This window comes from Bufo bufo, chromosome 6 (genome assembly GCF_905171765.1).
Source record: "Bufo bufo chromosome 6, aBufBuf1.1, whole genome shotgun sequence".
Taxonomy (NCBI): Eukaryota; Metazoa; Chordata; class Amphibia; order Anura; family Bufonidae; genus Bufo; species Bufo bufo.
In genome coordinates, this window is record NC_053394.1 from 265213752 (window position 1) to 265228944 (window position 15193).

At 44.3% G+C, this 15193-nt stretch overlaps 1 protein-coding gene across 3 annotated transcripts in view; it reads left to right on the plus strand.

The window, feature by feature from the left end:
- The window catches only part of LOC121003706 (transmembrane protein 150A-like), a 133640-nt gene that overhangs the window by 57869 nt on the left and 60578 nt on the right, over positions 1–15193 (plus strand). For all 3 annotated transcript variants that reach the window (XM_040435571.1, XM_040435572.1, XM_040435573.1), the window contains exon 3: positions 14542–14613. In XM_040435571.1, the coding sequence (XP_040291505.1) occupies positions 14542–14613 (72 nt within the window). The remainder of the gene's footprint in view (positions 1–14541; positions 14614–15193) is intronic.

The following is a 15193-nucleotide window of genomic DNA, read 5'->3' on the forward strand; positions in this document are numbered from 1 at the left end:
AGTGGAGCACTATTTGTCATCCGCAACATGGAGCACTATTTGTCATCTGCAACAAGTAGGAGGAAGTGAAATGGTTGATGACCATAGGTCAGGTTGCTAATTTTGACTAACTTTTTTTATGTTAAAATGCTATGTCTTCCTTGGCAACCAATTTTGGTTTGTGGGTCTTAAGACAAACAACCTTCATCAGAAAAATCTCCTATTTTGTGTCAACAGCTCCTATGTAGACTTATGTGTCTCCATGGTAACAAACTAAAACTGACACTGTGTAGACCATGGGTGTCAAACATGCGGCCCGGCAAAGATGCAGCATCGCAGACTGCTATGTATGAGCCGGGAGAGAGGAGGGGCTGGAGTCCGTAACTAGGGGCGGGGCCCGGTGCAGTCACTGTACTCTTACACCGGGCCCCGTCGCTCACCAAAGTATTTATAAACGTGAATCCTTATCCTGTTATTAAGTTGAACTAACGCTGCCCTCTCCCATGTTCCCATGTTCCCCTGTATCCCCATAGAACTTACTTAAGCTTCAATAGCAGGCAGAGCGGACGGCAGCAGTAACGTCACTCACTGACGTCGAGCGCCTGCTCCGCCCACTTTATGAATGAAGCAGGCGGAGCAGACGCGCGACGTCAGTGAGTGACGTTACTGGTGCCGTCCGCTCTGCCTGCTATGGAAGCGTGTTCGTAAGTGCTGTACTGATACAGGGGAACATGGGAACATGGGAGAGCGCAGCGTTAGTTCAACTTAATAACAGGATAAGGATTCACGTTTATAAATACTTCGGTGAGCAGAGGGCCGGTGTATTGGGGGACACTGTTATGAGGGGGATCTGTGGATGACATATAGCAGTGTCATCCACAGATCCCCCCATAACAGTTCCATCCACAGATCCCCCCACCTCATAACAATGCCATCCACAGATATCCCACCCCATAGCAGTACCATCCACAGATATCCCACCCCATAACAGTTCCATCCACAGATCCCCACCTCATAACAATGCCATCCACAGATATCCCACCCCATAGCAGTACCATCCACAGATATCCCACCCCATAACAGTTCCATCCACAGATCCCCCACCTCATAACAATGCCATCCACAGATCCCCCATAACAGCACCATCCACAGATCCCCCCACCCCATAACAATGCCATCCACAGATCCCCCCCACCCCATAACAATGCCATCCACAGATATCCCACCCCATAGCAGTACCATCCACAGATATCCCACCCCATAACAGTTCCATCCACAGATCCCCCACCTCATAACAATGCCATCCACAGATCCCCCATAACAGCACCATCCACATATCCCCCACCCCATAACAATGCCATCCACAGATCCCCCACCCCATAACAATGCCATCCACAGATCCCCCCACCCCATAACAATGCCATCCACAGATATCCCACCCCATAGCAGTACCATCCACAGATATCCCACCCCATAACAGTTCCATCCACAGATCCCCCACCTCATAACAATGCCATCCACAGATCCCCCCATAACAGCACCATCCACAGATCCCCCACCCCATAACAATGCCATCCACAGATCCCCCCACCCCATAACAATGCCATCCACAGATATCCCACCCCATAGCAGTACCATCCACAGATCCCCCATAACAGTGCCATCCACAGATCCCCCATAACAGTGCCATCCACAGATCCCCCATAACAGTGCCATCCACAGATCCCCCATAACAGTGCCATCCACAGATCCCCCATAACAGTGCCATCCACAGATCCCCCATAACAGTGCCATCCACAGATCCCCCATAACAGTGCCATCCACAGATCCCCCATAACAGTGCCATCCACAGATCCCCCATAACAGTGCCATCCACAGATCCCCCATAACAGTGCCATCCACAGATCCCCCATAACAGTGCCATCCACAGATCCCCCATAACAGTGCCATCCACAGATCCCCATAACAGTGCCATCCACAGATCCCCCATAACAGCGCCATCCACAGATCCCCCATAACAGCGCCATCCACAGATCCCCCATAACAGCGCCATCCACAGATCCCCCATAACAGCGCCATCCACAGATCCCCCATAACAGCGCCATCCACAGATCCCCCATAACAGCGCCATCCACAGATCCCCCATAACAGCGCCATCCACAGATCCCCCATAACAGCGCCATCCACAGATCCCCCATAACAGCGCCATCCACAGATCCCCCATAACAGCGCCATCCACAGATCCCCCATAACAGCGCCATCCACAGAACCCCCATAACAGCGCCATCCACAGATCCCCCATAACAGCGCCATCCACAGATCCCCCATAACAGCGCCATCCACAGTTCCCCCATAACAGCGCCATCCACAGATCCCCCATAACAGCGCCATCCACAGATCCCCCATAACAGCGCCATCCACAGATCCCCCACCCCATAACAATGCCATCCACAGATATCCCATAACAGTGCCATCCACAGATCCCCCATAACAGTGCCATCCACAGATCCCCCATAACAGTGCCATCCACAGATCCCCCATAACAGTGCCATCCACAGATCCCACATAACAGTGCCATCCACAGATCCCCCATAACAGTGCCATCCACAGATCCCCCATAACAGCGCCATCCACAGATCCCCCATAACAGCACCATCCACAGATCCCCCATAACAGCGCCATCCACAGATCCCCCATAACAGCGCCATCCACAGATCCCCCATAACAGCGCCATCCACAGATCCCCCATAACAGCGCCATCCACAGATCCCCCATAACAGCGCCATCCACAGATCCCCCATAACAGCGCCATCCACAGATCCCCCATAACAGCGCCATCCACAGATCCCCCATAACAGCGCCATCCACAGATCCCCCGTTATTGGGCAACGGGATGTTGGGGGTCAGCAGTCATGAAACAACAATGTTGTTCTATGAAAATGTACGATTTTTTTTATTTTTTTTTGATGCGGCCCACATAAACTTAAATTTTGTTTTTTTGGCCCATGTTAGCCTTTGAGTTTGACATGCTTGGTGTAGACCAATCCTTCAGTCATTCTCTGTTCCATCTGCCTCCTACCAAATATGTGTTGGCAAAAAGTAGAGAACAGCTAGAAGGTAGTATGATTGCAGGACCAAACTACATGGAATCTCTTAGTCTGTTATCATGGAGACACGTAGGTCAGCGTAGGAGTTGTAAAACACAATAGGATTTTTTTTTTTTTTTTATGGAGATCAACCACAAACTTGCTTCAATTTTTTATTTTATAGCCACTGGAACTACAATTTTTTTTTTTATATATATATATATTTTTATTTAATTTTTTTTGGTCACAGAAGCATGTTTCCTGCTGAACTGCTTGCTGTGAAGCCATAGTGATCACTCCAGTACATCTGTGCATACATTACAAACTTGTGACTACGGCTTATTACTTCATATTAGGTGAGACTCAACCATAGATGTATCTAAACTTCAATACTGGCTAAATATTTGGTCCTGTCTTATTTGGTGGCCATCATTTATGCCATTCTTTCTCCTCTGCTTAAGCCATTTGGATCCACTGAGGCCCACCATGGTCTTCTCATTTACTTGCTGGAATATATGGCTCTATCCTTACTTGCATAATTTACAAATAATAAAAATGCAGTTCTGTTGTAGTTATATAATTTGCTTTAAAACCACAGTTATCAGGTTTATAGGTCATCAGTAATTGCATCATGAAGACTGGGTGGGGTAATTCAGGAGCTCACTGATAGAAGCCCATGGGCTAGGTTCTCATCTCTGTTTAAATAGCCAGATCTGGCATATGCAGTGGGTTACAACTTGTTCTTGTAACTTATTAAAGAAGCACTTTGAGGTTTAAAGTTTGGGATTATGGTGAAAAGTAAAAATAGGGAAGTAAAGCTACATACTGGTAGGTGAGCTCATTAAGGCCCCTTGCAGATGAGCGGGTCCGGATGCGTTGCATCTGCGATCAGGCAAAATCATGCGAGTAGGTACACAATTGCAGTCAGTTTTGACTACGATTGCGTTCCGATGTTCAGCTTTTATCGCGTAATGTGGTTTGCACGCGCGTGAGAAAAAACTGATTGTGGTACCAAGACCCCAACCCGGACTTCTTCACTGAAGTTCGGGTTTGGGTTAGGTGTTCTGTATATTTTATTATTTTCCCTTATAACATGGTTAATACAGAATGCTTACTAAAATGTGGCTTCAGGGGTTAAAAAATATAAAATTAACTCTCCTCATCTTGTTGTTCGCACAGCTGGCATCATCTTCTTTCTTCTTCTTTCAGGACCTGCCAAAGGACCTTTTTGATGATGTAATCGCACTCACCACGTGGTGAGCGCGGTGACGTCAGTGCAGGTCCTGCTAAATGAAGATAGAAATCTTCTATCTTCATTCAGCAGGACCTGCGCTGACGTCACCGCGCTCACCAAGTGGTGAGCGCGATTACGTCATCAAAGGTCCTTTTGCAGGTCCTGAAAGAAGAAGAAGAAAGATGATGATGCCGGCTGTGCGAACAACAGGATGAGGTGAGTTAATTATTATTTTTTTTAACACCTAAAAGCCACATTTTAGTAAGCATTCTGTATTAAGAATGCTATTATTTTCCCTTATAACCATTATAAGGGAAAATAATACAGTAAACTTTTACTGTATCCGCACTTGCTTGCGGATGCTTGTGATTCACGCAGACCCATTAATTTCTATCGGGCCTGCGTTGCGTGAAAAACGCTGAATATAGAACATGTTGCGATTTTCACGCAACGCACAAGTGATGCGTGAAAATCACTTCTCCTCTGAACAGCCCCATAGAAGTGAATGGGTCCGGATTCAGTGCGGGTGCAATGCGTTCAGCACGGTATTCTCGCCTGTGTGATAGGGGCCTAACACCTTAATAACCAGGCCTGAAAAGGCCTTAGTGGCTAGCAAATTATTTTTCCTTCCCCCCCCCCCCCTCTGCATTTCAGCAGCCATAATGTGGCTGTTTAGGCTTTTTTTATATGCAGGAGAAATGTCATTGTTTTCGGCATTGTTTAGGGTTATTTGGCATAACTAATATAACTTTTTGCCACAGAAATATTTGAAAAAGACAATTACGGTAAATTCTTTAGGTTATCGTTATATATTTTTTTTAATGCGTACACAACAAAATGTATTTTACACTAAATAATGGAAATTTGGGGGATTTAAAAAATATTTTCATTACGTTATTTATCTTTTTTAATTTTTTTTTATTGCATTATGGGATTACCTTTTTAATGACTTTGTTTCACACTTTTAATGTATTAAAATCTTCCTGTATGCTAATACATTATGCTCAATGACAAAGGCCAGTATTGGGGCAATACTGAGTAGACAGCCCTGCAGTCCTATGAATGCTGATTGAGCATCGCTCTCCCGGTCTCCAACTGGGAAACCCAGTGACCAGGTTGCAGGGGGAGTCCCCTTTGATCATACTGAGCTATGGACCACGGCATGATCAAAGGGTTAACAGCCGGGATCAAAGCTTCCTCCAGCCCTGACTGTGAAGCGGAGCCTGCACTAAGAACCCAGGCTGGTACTAACAGCCTGTTCTTATTGCTGGAGTGCGCCGCATCCCTTAACCCCCCTCAATTGCACAGATGCCAAAAGACGTGACTGCAGACCGAGGACCTGCACTGCCTGCTGTTAAGACAGTGGGCGGTCATTAGGGGTTAAAAGTGGGGCAGAGTGTTATTACTACCCAAGTAAGGTTACTTTCACAATAGCGTCTTTACTGGATCCGGCAGGGTTCAGTAAAAACGCTTCAGTTACTGATAATACAACCATCTGCTTCCGTTATGAATGGATCTGGTTGTATTATCTTCAACATTGCCAAGACAGATCCGTCATGAACTCCACTGAAAGTCAATGGGGGACAGATCCGTTTTCTATTGTGGCAGATTCTGTCAGAGATAACGGATCTCTCCCCATTGACTTGCATTGGGGGTCATGCCGGATCCATCTTGCTCCGCATCCCAGGACGGAAAGCAAACTCCAACATGTTGCCGTTTGCTCTCCGGTATGGGAACGCAACTAAACGGAACGGAATGCGTTTTGGAGCATTCAGTCCTGTTCAGTTTTGTCCCTATTGACAATGAATGGGACAAAACTGAAGCTTTTTTTTCCGGTATTGAGCCCCTATGACGGATCTCAATAACGGAAAACTAAAACGCTAGTGTAAAAGTAGCCTAAGGAACACCATCCATGGGTAAGAGGTGGAGGTACAATAGAAAGAAAATTCTATGTAATTGGAAGCTTGTCTATGATTTGTTACACTGCAGATCACTTCTATGTTCTATTATTTTTTTTTTTTTGTGGGGCTACGGAATGGACATACTGATACGGACAGCACACGGTGTGCTGTCTGCATTTTTTGTGGACCCATTGAAATGAATGGGTCCGCATCCTATCCGCAAAAAAAACTGAACGGACACGGAAACAAACTATGTTCGTGTGCATGTAGCCTTAACTGCAGTCAGACCTCAAACTTCATGTATAGCTAGAATTTTCCACCTTTGTATATGTTTAGTTAGGCTTTCAGTTCCTGACGTCCCCCTGGTGACTTACAGGCTGTCATGTGCAGATTTGACAACAGACAATAGAGACTCTTTATGGTGAGCAGCCCGTGACCCCTGCAGAAGAGCAATGACGAGATCTCTGCTACTCAGCAAGTGCTCTCCTCCATAGAGTATCTCAATGTGGAATACCAGAAGATTATTATTATAGAAATCTCTCATTGTGGGCTCTATTGAAGTACAGTGCTCCTCTAAAAAAGAGGGAAAAAATGCACTGTTGAGTGTCCATACTTACATTTGAGGAATACAATATCTCCTTATGGAGAGCACCTTAAATGGCATGAAGAGTAGAGATAAGTGAAGCTTCCAAGGTTTGGTTCATTTCGGATACAATGAATTTTTCAAAAAGTTGGTTTGGGTTTGAATCTACTTGTTCCAAACCAAAGTAGCTCCAATTGCCCTGGAAATTGGTTTACAACCCCCTCTAGTCCTCTAAAACACAGATTTTTTTATTTTTATTTTTTAATGAAAAGCTATCTTGTTTTGTGATATATTATTATTTTATTTTTTTTCATTTTCCCTCTCCTGTCCCCTCTGATACAGCGTTAGGTGTAACTGTATCTATTTTTATCTTTGCTGCAAATTAACTGTGGTTATTGCTTGAGCGCAACTGACTGCAAATTACCTCCTGCCTGGTGGTGACAGAACACTTATTGATCGCTTATGCACTGGGCGCCGTTTTACCCGTTTTACAAGATTCGTCCGAATTGAACCAGAAAAGATTCAGATTTTTTTATAACAAATCTCCTCCAAATCTGCAAATAGATTCACTCATCTCTAGTGAGGATTCTTATAGGCAGGCAACCCTCCTCTAGAATTCTGGGAAGAGGCTCTGCTCTAATTCTACCAGATGTAAAGTAGCTATCCTATAACTCAATCAAACATAAGAAAAATGAAAGTTCTGGTCCAAATGCCAAAAATATTCTAGCTTTGTTGTTATATAGTACAAATGGGTAAAAGCAACAAAGCTAGATGGAGAATTGTAGATCAAGGTGGTAGTCCTCCTGGCCACGCTATATTAGATCACGCGATGTCTAACGGTATGTGTTCGGTGGTTATAGCCTGTTGCATATTATTCTGATCTAATCAGTGTTTTTTAAGTTCCTCAGTTAAGATCATCATATTGGTCAAACATGTATGTGTTACCCATCCTTTGACTGGAACCTTGATTCCTTATGGTTTATTAATGCCCTTCTTGGTGATTTACTTACTATATTTAATTAGTTATTATACAGTCCTGATCAAAAGCATTGATATATTTGATCATATTTTACATTGTTGGATCTTAACAAGGTTCCAAGTAGAGCTTTAACATGCAACAAGAAGAAATGGGAGTGAGCCCAAAAATTTTTTTGAGCATTCAATTAATTGAAAATAACAATTAAACTGAAACAGGCTGTTTTTCAGCTGATCAAAAGTTTAGGACCACACCTCCGAAAAAAAATAAACTCCCCCCCCCCCCCCCCCCCCCCCCCCCAAAAAAAAAAAACTGAAATCCAACTTCCAAACATGAACTCAGTAATGAGTAGCTCTGCCGTTATTGTTTCACTTCCAAAATTTGTTTCGGCATGCTTGATGCAAGTGTTTCCATGAGGTGAGTGGGAACATTTCTCCAAGTGGTGAAGACGGCCGCACGAAGGCCATCTACTGTCTGGAACTGTTGTCCATTTTTGTAAACTTCCCTTGCCATCCATCCCCAAAGGTTCTCAATTGGATTTAGATCAGGGGAACATGCAGGATGGGCCGAAAGAGTGATGTTATTCTCCTGGAAGAAGTCCCTTTGTCCTGCGGGCATTGTGTACTGTAGCGTTGTCCTGTTGAAAAACCCAGTCGTTACCACACAGACGAGGGCCCTCAGTCATTAGGAATGCTCTCTGAAACATCTGGACATAGCCAGCGGCCGTTTGTCGCCCCTGCACTTCCTGAAGCTCCATTGTTCCACTGAAGAAAAAAGCACCCCAGACCATTATGGCGCCCCCTCCACTGTGGCGCGTAGAAAACATCTCAGGTGGGATCTGCTTGTCATGCCAGTAACGTTGGAAACCATCTGGACCATAAAGGTTAAATTTTTTCTCAGCAGAGAATACAACTTTCTTCCACCTTTGAATGTCCCATGTTTGGTGCTCTCTTGCAAAGTCCAAACGAGCAGTTCTGTGGCGTTCAAGGAGACGAGGTCTTTGAAGATGTTTTTGAAGCCCTTCAGTCTCAGATGCCGTCTGATGGTTATGGGGCTGCAGTCAGCACCAGTAAGGGCCTTAATTTGGGTCGAGGATCGTCCAGTGTCTTGACGGACAACCAATCGGATCCTCCGGCTCAGTGCTGATGAAATTTTTTGGGTCTTCCACTTGACTTTTTTGTTCCATAGCCCTCAGGATCATTTAAGAAATTCCAAATGACTGTCTTACTGCGTCCCACCTCAGCAGCGATGGCGCACTGTGAGAGACCCTGCTTATGCAGTTCAACAACCCGACCACGTTCAAAAAGGGAGAGTTTATTTGCCTTTGCCATCACAACGTGTGACTACCTGACAGAAAATGACAATGAATTCACATCTTTGCACAGATTTGGCCTTTTAAAGGCATGTGGTCCTAAAATTTGGATCAGCTGAAAAACAGCCTGTTTCAGTTTAATCGTTATTTTCAATTAATTGAATGCTCAAAAAATGTTTTGTCTCACTCTCATTTCTTCTTGTTGCATGTTGAAGCTCTACTTGGAACCTTGTTAAGATCCAACAATGTAAAATAAGATTTTTTGCCATTTTTCAAGTGGTCTTAAACTTTTGATCAGGACTGTAAGTAATGTGTTATAACTGGTATCATCTCATCTAGTTATATCAATTGTATGATAACTTTTGGCTGCGGTATCAGTTTACTCTGTATTGAAGGATTCCCCTTTTTTTCATTAGCTACCATATATTTTGTTTTTACCCATTTGTACTATAACAATAAAGCTATAAAATTTATCTATTTGACCAGAACTTACATTTTTCTTATGTTTAATGGTGCTGGTAGAAAAGGTCCTTAAATATTTGTGGGCATATATAAGTAGTATTAGCTATCCTAGAAGTCGGTGTCTGACCTTTTTTTAAAAAGGCCTTAAGACATGACTTGGATAACCAAGTAAGGCTAGTTTTACATTAATCGATATATATAATTAGTTGAGCAGTGATCCGCTATGGAAGAAACAGAGCACTAAGAGATTAGGAGCAGGCCCAATGCTCCTGTTAACACTGTATCAGAAAAGGCAAAAGTATCTCTAAACGTCTCTTCCAGTAGTAACACAGAGGTCTCAGGGATTTACCACCACGACCACCTCAGAAGAGGTTGAGGGTAAGAAGGCCTCCTATTCAGTCCTGTATCTCCTTCCACCGACTCCACGTACACGCTCGGCACAGATGTCTCGCAATCACTGCTTGTCACACCAGCAGTAGGAAGTTACTCCCAGCTGAGCTCAGAATTTATGGTCACTTGCTCATAGGTATTCACGCCATGCGGTTTTAGATCTTATCCAGCAGGGAGTCATTAGGTGAAAAAAGCAAGGAGACCGACAGACACAGTTAAAATCATAGTTGAAGTATAAAAGCAGGGCTGGCTCCAGGTCCATGTGGGCCCTTGGGCGATAAATCCCAGTGGGCCCCCTTGAGGCATTTTTTTACATTTACATGTCACCCTTGTTTTTCCCAAATGATATAATGACCCCTAGTGGCCCCTATACAGTATAATGACCACTAGTGGCCCTTCACACAGTATAATGACTTCACAGCGGCCCTCCATTTAGAATAATAACCCCCAGTCACCCCCCATTCAGAATAATGACCCCCAGTAGCCCCCACACTGGGGGAATACTATATGGAGGGGGCACTGGGGGTCATTATATTGAATGGGGGCTCTGGGGGTCATTATACTGAATGGGGGACACTGGGGCTCATTATACTATGTAAAGGGTCCTCACAGTATAATGACCCCACAGTGGCCCTCCATTCAGAATGACCCCCAGTCGCCCCCACACTGGGGGTTATACTGTATGGAAGGGGAACGGACACAGTACAGGGAATAACTAGGGACACTGTACATGGTGTGGTAAGAGGGCACAATGCAGGGTATAAAGGGGCACAGTACGGGGTGAGGGGCACAGTACAGTGTGGGGGGGGGCACAGTCACATGACCCTGTGACGTTAGAAGGTCCTTATGGTGAATGCGGTTCAGATGCCGCCATAATGAGAGGCAGAGGAGTGAGACAGGGGCCCTCGATGGACAGGAGGGGTGGACACAGCAAGTAGGTGGAAGGGGCTCTGAGGGGATTTGTACAACAAGTAGTGGCAGGAGGTCTGTGCAGGGCAGCAATAGGAGATAGGAGGGTGGAACAGGAGCTCTGGATACATGAGGGAGGAAAGGAGACAGAGGGGCTCCATGAGGATGAGATAGAACAGGATATGGTGGAGGGACAGGTGTCATGGAGGCAAACTGCTTAATGAAACAATAAAACAACTAAATAGAATGAAGCAACATCCAGCAGCAGATCGAAGAGTCCCCCCCCCCCCCCCTCCTGTCCCACAGAGAAGACAGTCACAGTGCAGACTCACTGACAACCTGTGTTCACACTTCTGCTCCAGCCCTTCACAGTGCAGACTCACTGACAACCTATGTTCACACTTCTGCTCCAGCCCTGCCGGTCTCTCTCCTCAGGCAGCATATCCTGTGTAGAAGGGGTGTGTCTGAGTCTCTGCAGCAGCCGGCCTCATGTGACTCAGAGGGCCCACCAAAGGGGTACTGCGTAAGTAAAATGACAGCAATGAGAGCTTCAATCTGTATTGATGGAAGTGCTCATAGCAGCTCAGTGGGCCCCCCAGGAGCATTGGGCCCGGGTTTGCCAGATTAGGACGCGGGCCCTGTATAAAAGCATGTAACAAATGCTGCTAAAACACCAGATCCAGGTTTCACCCACTATCCAATTTCTATCCACTATCTTATGCTAGCGTTCAATGCTCCATCTTTTTGCATCCGGCATTGCTGGACGCTGTCTGAATGCCCGCAGCACAGCGTCATTTGTCCGACCAGTTCACTGCATATTTGCTGGGTTGCAGCCAGATCTGTCGTATTATAGTCAATCGGGCCAATGGGCATTCCTGCAGCGTCTGGCAATGCTGGATCCAGAGATCTCCAGGAGGTTCTTCCTAAGCGGGAACAGACTACCAAATCTGTGAACACTAGTGTGAAACTAGCCTAACCTGTCTCCTTTTAACTATTGTAGACTTGGTTATATAAAAGGGAGTGACCCATTGGTGTGTTTGACAGGTTTGCGTATAAAGCTAGACTCCTAAATAATGTATGACGGTTACACTATTCAGTTCCACAAACAATATGCCTCAGCTGTTTCTAAAAGCCCTATGGATTTGCCATACCCTCTTTGATCAGAAATGGATGACCTATATAAAGGATAGGGCATCAGTATAAAAGTCCTGGAAACCCCTTTTAATATTGATGACATATCCTTATGATGGGGTATGTGTATTTAGTAGGGTCCAGCTTACAGCATATTTGCTGATCAGCTGAGTGGAGGTTCTTCATCGTGCCTGGAGTAGGACCAGCACAAGCAGATATTTGCCTTTCCTAAGTATAACCCCCAATACTAAAGTCTCGGAACATCCCTTTAATACTGTGTAGCATTACTACAGACATAATTGTTTTAGAAATGCACATTAAAATACTGTTCCCAACACTTCTAGAGCTCTGTAAAAACATAGGGCTACCGTACCAAGCGATTTATATCCAGAGAGCATTATTTTGGTGAAACCTTTGTTCGGCTTTATGCCATTGTGCCAAGCCCCATGACTTAAACCAAATGGGCCCCATTATAGTCAAAAGGGTTTGTTCTGGCAACATTTGTGTTCTTCATGCGAAGGATCTGAGCTTTCTAGAACAACGGAAATAACTCCGATGGGAACAACGCCTTGGATTGTGTTGGAGAAAACATTGTAGCATTAGATCACTGTCAATTTCTTTTGGCAATAGTGACACTGAAAATGTGTGAAAACACAAATTGGCCTATTTGAAAATGTACATTTTGCCCTCATTTGCAAGCGTTTAGTGGAGTTTGCAGTATGAGTTAAATATTTGCTTCTAAAAAATCCTGTGGAGTTAATCTTAACTTTTCTGTTTTCTGTTACTGTTTAATTCTATTGCAAGTTTATGTGTATGGCTCGTATTCAAGACCACGTAGACTCTTGAATGCTTGAAAGGAGTTTTTTTGGGGGAAAAAAGTTTATTTTTTTTTAAACCTGTCTATCAACTAGCCCAGTAGTAAATAGTTCATGTCCATGGGGGACATTTACTAATCATGTTGCACCAGAATTATGGCGCAAGATGCGCCAAAAAGATTTGCGCCAAGTATATCAACTGTTTTCCCCAGAATTTTCACCATAAAGAATGCATCACGCCAGAAATGACTTATAAATGTCAGTGGGCGGGGCTATCAAATTGGCGCATATTACACCTCATTTATCTTCCTCTTATCTGCTGAAATGGCTCAATGTGTTTAGGACAAATAAGCCAGCCAGTGGTGTTTTGTGTAAAAAGTCGCATTTAAGGAATAAAAATGCGACTTTTTGTCACAAAGTCACATTTTTGAAAAGAAAAAGCAACTCGTGGTGGTAAAAAGTAATAGGGAAGTATTAAAACAGGAAGCATTTAGTTTTTTATCTAATATAAATGAGCCTAAACAGCAGGGTTCTGTCAGTAAAGTGACATTCATCACAAATGTCTCAAGTGTGAGACAAAAGTTGCAATTTACCAGTGGAAATTTCGCAAATATGCTTCAAAGTCTCAAGTGTAGTCTGTCGGGGGGGGGTGGCTTGAATGGCGCATTTTGGTTTAAAAAAGTTGCATTTTAGTGCCATTGGTGTTAAAATGGAGAGGAATAGGCGGATAATCAGGTTTATATTTTTTAAACATCACATTTTAAAAGTGGCGTGCCCCTTTTTAATATAAGGTGAAATAAATCTGCACTTTTGATTTGTAATGTCAGTATTTTTGGGCGCAAATTATGCCATTATTGATAAATGTCCCCCACCATAACTTTTTGCTTTAAAGTTGACAATGGGCATAAACATTAGTCTAAAGTTGATTAACTTGGTTCAGATCCATTCTGCCAAAAATGTGAAGGAAAAAAAAAAATTCTGGATCCGTTTTTCCGGGTGACACTGGAGAGACGGATCCGGCATTTCAATGCATTTGTCAGATAGATCAGGATCCGCATCCGTCTGACAAATGCTATCAGTTTGCATGCGTTTTGACGGATCCGGCAGGCAGTTCCGGCGACTGAACTACCTGCCGGAATCCTCTGCCGCAAGTCTGAAAGTACCCTTCCTTGTCCATAGTAACCAATCGGATTCCACCTTTCATTTTTCAGAGTGCCTTTTGAAAATGACAGGATTAATCTGATTGGTTGCTATGGGCAGCTAAGCCAGTTTTCCTTTCCACCAGCTGATAAATGTGCCGCCACCAAGTGTATATACGACGTCAGCCACAAATGTGCACCTAGACTGGCTTGTTTGGTTCTTCATGATGGTTTATTCGATGTCATGGGAACTGTAGTCTTTAAAAGAAAATTTGGGAATGTCAGCATAATGCAAACTGTTTAAGGGTAATCTGCTCGGCCTGTCACTTACCAGACCCCACAGCTCTCGGGCACCTACTGGCTCATTGTACACAGCGTGTTCTGCCAGGAGGGATTGTGGGAAATCGGCACCGCAGAGAATGTCATTAAATATAAATAATGTGATTTAAATATTGAATGTAACAAATCAATGCTCATACAGTAAACTATATTGATTGTGCCGTTTTATTTTTGTATTGCGCTTCTACGTATGTTTTTTTAATACTTTTTTTTTTTTTAAATGACTGCTGTAGTTGATTGTGTTTCCTGCGATTCTTATGTAATCGTGCATGTTTCTTTTGGCAGGGTGTATAATCACACCTGTGAATCACCGACTGATGGAACTTGCTGCACGTTAGATCACATCCCTCTTGTCAGGTAAGAACCTTGATAATAGCATTTCCTTACGTAGCTGACAAAATATTGAAGGATCTTTTTATGTTCTGTTCATTACTTAAAGGGCTTCTGTCACTCCACTAAACTCATATATTTTTTTTTTTTTGTCTCCTTAAAATCCTTATGCTGCGATTTCTCAATATATAGGGCTATTACTCAGTTTGGTTCAGTAGTTATATAAAAAAACTGACTTTTATAATATGTAAATTACCTCTCTACCAGCAAGTAGGACGGCTACCTGCTGCTAGCAGCCGCATCCTCCATTCATAATGACGCCCCCTCCTCATGTTGATTGACAGGACCAGCCAATGCGCTCGTCCTCTGACTGGCCCTGTCTGCGTTTTAAATCTCGCGCCGGTCTTCAGTTGGCGCAGGCGCACTGAGTGGAGGACGCTCGCTCGGCGACTCCATCCTCAGTGCGCCTGGTCTACATGTGACGTCATCGGTGCAGGCGCCCTGAGGATGGAGCCGCCGAGCGAGCGTCCTCCACTCAGTGCGCCTGCGCCAACTGAAGACCGGCGCGAGATTTAAAACGCAGACAGGGCCAGTCAGAGGACGAGCG